The following is a 6,220-nucleotide window of genomic DNA, read 5'->3' on the forward strand; positions in this document are numbered from 1 at the left end:
AAAATATACAATGTAACAATGCAACCATTTGATCTCATGTCCTTAAATTTACAAATACCACCTGGCACTCTTTCATATCCTGAACTGTCTAGCACCTATCAATAAGGAGAGATGGAACTAGCTACATCAGCATTTACGGTGTTCATATCCTGTTTTGCTAGGCTCTAAGGGTAAGAGTCTCCCCTAAGGCACCAATGTCAGGCCCACAGAGTAAGTAAAGCACATAATCACTTACTAAAGTAATTGCAGTTTGCATTCTAAATTTAGCATTACTTTAAAATTACCTGCATATGACTTTCTCCCTTGCTAGGCTATAGATTATCTCTGGAAAGAAATCCTCATTTTTATATCCATGGAATCTAGTTCAATATCTCCTATGAAGAAAAAACTATTCAACAAGTTTGCTTATTTACTGAAGAAAATATCTTGTTGACACTATTTAAATAAGCAGAGTCTTAAAATGGTTCCCAAAGCAGTACAAAAGGGTATGGCAACTTAGTGGTGAAAGTGTAACTGATATCCCATAATTATTATATGTTATAGACCTCACCAATTTTGCAATGAGATAGTGTTTACTTCTTTCCACATGGTCTTAAAGTTATTAATTTATCAAAACAATAAATATATATTATCCTATATATAGTAGTTAATTTTTAGATAGCTCCTTAGGCATATTTACCAAACTGTTTTCTATATGTTATATTAGATCAAATACAAAAGCAGATAATATAACTTGTACATTAATAATATGTTTAGAAGCTATCACTCTTCTAAATATATTTTAATTTGCTTAAAATCCTGGACACATTAAAATGTAGGGAAGCGCATGGGTACATTTAGTAGAACCTAATTTCATTGAGTTTCATACTAGGTGCCAAGAAATTAGGTTGTCCAAATACTTTGGAAATAAATTGAAACTAAATCAGCTGTTCCTTTTCTACCCATTATCTCATACTTTACTCAAGGCACCTACAATGAAACTTTAAAATTAAGTAGAGAAAAACTTACCTAGTTGGGATTTTGAATAATAGTTTGCCATTTGTCCACTGTTGCAAGACTGTCGTTTATATCTTTTTGTTGACATTTCTGTGGTCTTCCATGGCGGTCTTTTTCTTTTGTTCAATTTGCTAAGAACGTCAGAACTATCAGGATTCTTGTCATAATTAACACATTTATTTAATTTACTATTGTCAAGTTGGCCAGGAAATTTATCGGTTGAAGGACTATTTGTTTTAGCATTTTCTATTTCTTTACATTGCTTTTTAAAAGAATTTTGCCTAGCAGAATGGGATCTTAAGGTAAAGCGCTTTGATTCTTCTATGTGAGTCTGATGATTAGTTCCACTGTCAATAGATTCAGGAGAGTAAATTATTGTATTTAGCTTAAAAGTATTTCTGTGTTCAAGATAGTTGATCTTCCTCAAAAATATTCTACAATCTTTTAAGGTTTTTGACCTCCAATTATTTGGACATACATTTCCTAGTCTTGGTCCCTTTTCAAACTCTTTTTGGGTGCAATTTGCTCCATTCTCCTTTGCTTCTGACTTAAAGTTATTCTCTAAATTAGCATGTGTTTTCAAGTCAGACATTGCCACCTTCTGTTGCAAAGAGTCATCTCTGATCTCAGGTGGCAAAATAAACTGATTATCTACTGTGTTTTTTCCTTGGAGTGGGATGTCAGCATTTGTTCCCCCCTCAGTCTTTTTAAAAAATTGATTCTGGCAGAAAAATCTTAAGTTCCTCCTTTTAGAAATCCAATCAACTGTTCCATGGTTGTGCAGCTTTCCCTCTCTTTTCCACCTTTCGTGTTGCAACCTCTTAAACTCAGTTCTTTTTAACCTAGCTAATGTTAAATTACTTTTCACATTTAACAGTGGAGAGCTAACCATTTTATGCAGTACATGCAACTTCCCTGCTGATTTTGAAGGAGAAGATAGTGCAAATTTTTTAAAGTGCTTTCTGAAGGGGCTGGTATTAAAATGAGAATATTTGGTCCCTAATTTAACTCCTCTGGTATTTATTACTTCCAAAGGGTTTCGAGCATTTGCTTTTCTAACTAGTGAAAGAGACTGTGTTTCTGTTGTTTGCATAAACCAGATACAGAGTTCGTTCAAATCATACTTTTTCCGAAAAAGCATTTTTACAGGTGAAACTTCAAGTTCTAAAAGACAGGTTTCCAAAGGGTTTGCTATTTTGAAATTATCATTTTCAAGGCATTCTCTTTTTTTATGAACACAATTTTCAGCTTCATCTCCACTCACTTGCACCCAAGCATTTGTTATTTGCTCAAATCTATTGTTTAATTCCTCTAATAAGGAATCATTTGAAGTAGAAGAGGCCCACCACCTGAGCAAAGGGTTTGATGAAATTATAGGGTCCAAGGATACTTCAGAAATGGGTATTAATTTGTTATCTTCCAAACACATTTTTGCATTCTTTGAATTTCTAGGTCCAGGGGTACCTTTTGAAGCTATTTTTATTCTTGACTGCCTATGTTTTTCCTGCTGACTTTTACCTTTCTGTAAATGGAGTTTATACGATTTACGGAGCAGAGCATTTCTATAAATAAGTGAGCTAGAAGATGCTAATGGATGTAAGAGATGGAGAGATGGTTTTCTATCCCTAACAGAATGTCTCAAAGGTATAGTAGCAACCATACTTTTTGATCCATTCTTAAATATGTCAGCTTCAGTGTGCCTTGTGTCCATCTTATTGCATTGGTGATCATACTTTTCTTCAGCCAGAGTTTTTTCCAATATATTTTCTTGTTCTAAAGGAGGCAAGCAGCTACTAATACTTACTTCTCTCTCCTGAGGTGAAACTCTATTAATAGTCACAGATATGCCAGAAATTTTCACTTTTGCAGGTCTACCAGGCTTCCTAATCACTGCAAAAGGCTTCTGATTTGGTCGGATAATGTTCTTGGAAGGTTGAGGTATCACAGACTTGTTCTTGATTGGCCTAACATATTCAAAGTCAGACCCCAAGATCTCACTTTCAGTAGTCAAACTTGAAATAGCACTTCTTTCACCTGAGTCAATTTTGTATTCTCTAATATTTCTGAGACTATTACATTCAGTTGGAAAATCAGCATTATTGCTGAAAGACATAACATTGCTTATGTTTACAGTTCCTTCAGAAACTTGTCTTTTAGTTCTTCTTGATCTTCCATAAATAACAGTTACAGTAATACTCTTTTTATAGGTACCTTCTTTCCCTTCTGATATGAGGGATTCTGGACTTCTCTTTCCAGCACTAAAAGATTCATTTTGGCAAATGGTGATGTCTGTTTGATCAGTTTTAGGTTTGGGCGGTCTTCCAATTGGCCGCTTAACTTGTTTCACAACCTGGGGACCTATTTTTTTAGGTCTACCTGGTTTTCGTTTAAAAGATGCATCAATACCATCACTTGGATTTTCCTTAGGTTTGTCTTGTGCCTTATCACTGTTCATATCATCTATAAACATTGCAGGGGATTCTGTAGTTTTCTTTGCACAATTAAATTTGTTTAGTTCTCCCTGAAGAGTGTCACAACCATTAAGATTAGAACTAAAATTTTCAGAGTTGGCATTTGGGATATCCTCATTTGTTTCTGGCTGTTTTTCAATTACATGATAAGTTGTATATTTTTCAGAAGGAAGATCAGTATTTGACTTGGAAGTACCGACTGAAGTCAAAGTATATTTGACTCCTTCACTGCTTTTAACCTCAGATAAAAACATGAGTTTGATAGGACTAGAATAGCTGGAAAAAGAAGAGCTTTCAATGGCTTCGTATTTTGTTGGCACATTTTGAACACCAGAAATCAATCTATTCGTATCTAAAATAGAGGACTTTTCCAGATTATCAAGTCTTTTGCTATTCAAATCTATTGTAGGTAGATGATTGCTTTTGATATTGCTGGCTGCTACCACAGATTTTGATAAACTCTGCTCTTTGCATGTCATTCTGCTTACAGTTAGAGTCATATTTCTACCTGCATTTTGATCTTTACCATCAATTTCTATCAATTTCTTGGATGTCTTACATCCTTCAGATAATGAGTGATTATTCCAAGACTTTTTGGCCATATTTATTGTATCTTCCAAACGTTCCACAACAACTTGTAAATTAGAATTCATTGCAATTTTGTTTAGATCTATATTGTGTGAGCTTTCAATTTGATTATTTTTCACTGGAACCTTTTTTTTCGCAGATTCAGAAACTTTTTTGGCCTTAGGGGATTTTTTGAAAACATAATTATTTGTTACATATATAGAATACCATCCTGGGGGCACAATATGTCGTTTAGTTCTGCTCAAAAGTCCAGAAACATCACTTTTCAAAGGAGTTTCGGTACTCTCCAGTTTTGGATTCTCCTTATGATTTTGCAAAAGTCTTTTTCCAGCTGCAGATTTTTCCTGTAATTTTCTTATGCTCATTTTCCCAGGGGAAGTTGTTTCAAAGCTTTCTGAAAATGTATCAAAAGCTAAGTTAGTTTCTAAAGTATGAAGAGGTAGTTGCAATGACTGCAATGCACAGTCTGGTGAAAATGTTTCTGCATGATTATTATCTTGCGAGCTTTTAGAATTCTGTAAAGACCCTTGGCAACGATAGAATTCTTCTCTGTCTATTGAAAATACCTCATCATTGCGTGTCAACTTCCTTGAATTTTTTTCAGTGTATTTTTTTCTTACAAACTTTTCATCAAGACTAGCAAGTTCTCTTTTTATTTGCAAAGACTGCCTTCTAAATGTGGGTGAATCAGGAGAGCTGTGCATTGAAAGTAAAGTTTCTTGACGCTTTCGAAATCTTGTCTGAATAATTTTATTCTCTACCTTTTTATCATGTTGACTCAGCAATTCCATAAAACTGTAATCACTGGCCGTGGCATTATGCAAGAGAGAGGCTATTAAATCTCTTAATTTTAAATCATTATCTGTATTAAAATCACTGCTAGATAATTTTATAAGGTTTGCCATATCTGTAGTTTCTATTGATTTTAACTTTTCATTAATACGATCCATTAAATCTTGAAAAATTACAGTAGTTTCACCTTTTTCCTGACTTGTAGTACAATTATCACTGTCTTCCAGAAGCAAAGAGTCAGAGTTGCTGAATTTTTTAGTTTTATGTATTTTACCTTCATGATCACCCTTGTCACTGCTTATTTCTGCTGGTGTGAGAGATGGAGGCTGGTTAATGTTTATTTCAAGTCTATTATTTTCTAAGGCTGAGAGCTCTGAGACGACATCTTTTAATTTTTCAAATCCTTCTTTCTGTACAGGTGATAATGGTGGGGGTGATGGACTTCGAGATCTGCAAACATCCTTAAGACTGACTGAAACATCACATACTTCCCTTGATGAAAGAGGAGTGTGAAAGGTTGATTTTGTAGAGCGAATGTTTGGTAACAGTCCAGAACAGCACCTGTGAGAATTATAACTGTTGGCAATTCCTCTATTCACTACTGTCTTAATGTGTTCAAAAGTTACAGTTTGGCAAGATAAATAATGTAAATCTTTAATACAGACTGGCAGAGGCACAACACCAGGGCTTTCTCTTTCATTTTGTAAACACCCTCTTTCTGCCAGCCTATATTCACCACTACAGAATAGACCATGTAAATTATCTTCAATTAGGGGCTTTTGAGATTCTGAAGACACAGTATGTGATGTATTACAATAGCAAAGAGAAGCAGCATTTTGCTCTTGGACTAGAAATTTCAACATGGCCAAAACTTGTTGCTGGTGATGTATGCACAAAGATTCCAAAACTTTGCTTAATGCTGATTTTCCTTTTTCCATTTTAGTAGCTTCCTCTGATTTTGCATCAACAGTTGAACTAAAAACAAAAATCAAACAAAAAATGAATTACAGCAAAAATACCAGGATTATAAGGAGTTATAATTTTAACAGAGTTTGAACAAAAGAAATTTTGGTATTGTAGGACTCCTAACTCCTATAGAGCTGCAATAATGACATCTTGATTATTATTCAGCAAAAACATAATGAAGCACTGATGATAATTAATGTCCTATGGCAAGTATAATAGTCAAAGGAAAGCCCTAGTTTTATGATATAAAATCTGATTAAAGATATGCTTATATTTAGAGATTGTTAATGTTTAGTGCTTTGGATCTACTATGAATATTTAATGGAAAGTGCTTCAGAAGGAGTTACATTTTTGTAAAGTAGACATTTTATAAGTTATTTTGACAATTATCAATCTGATTTAGTGCA

General features: G+C 34.0%; 1 protein-coding gene across 1 annotated transcript; it reads right to left on the bottom strand.

Annotated features, from left to right (window-relative positions):
- Positions 1-299: 299 nt before the first annotated feature.
- Positions 300-5,835, bottom strand: LOC144219182 (uncharacterized). Its single transcript, XM_077749117.1, has 2 exons — positions 1,009-5,835; positions 300-374 (listed from the first exon to the last, which is right to left on the bottom strand). Exons 1-2 carry the CDS (start codon positions 5,783-5,785, stop codon positions 319-321), a joined length of 4,833 nt encoding a protein of 1,610 aa, XP_077605243.1. The 5' UTR covers positions 5,786-5,835; the 3' UTR covers positions 300-318.
- Positions 5,836-6,220: the final 385 nt, after the last annotated feature.

Source organism: Crocuta crocuta, unplaced genomic scaffold, assembly GCF_008692635.1.
Source record: "Crocuta crocuta isolate KB4526 unplaced genomic scaffold, BGI_CrCroc_1.0 C29746452, whole genome shotgun sequence".
In the NCBI taxonomy this organism is placed as follows: Eukaryota; Metazoa; Chordata; class Mammalia; order Carnivora; family Hyaenidae; genus Crocuta; species Crocuta crocuta.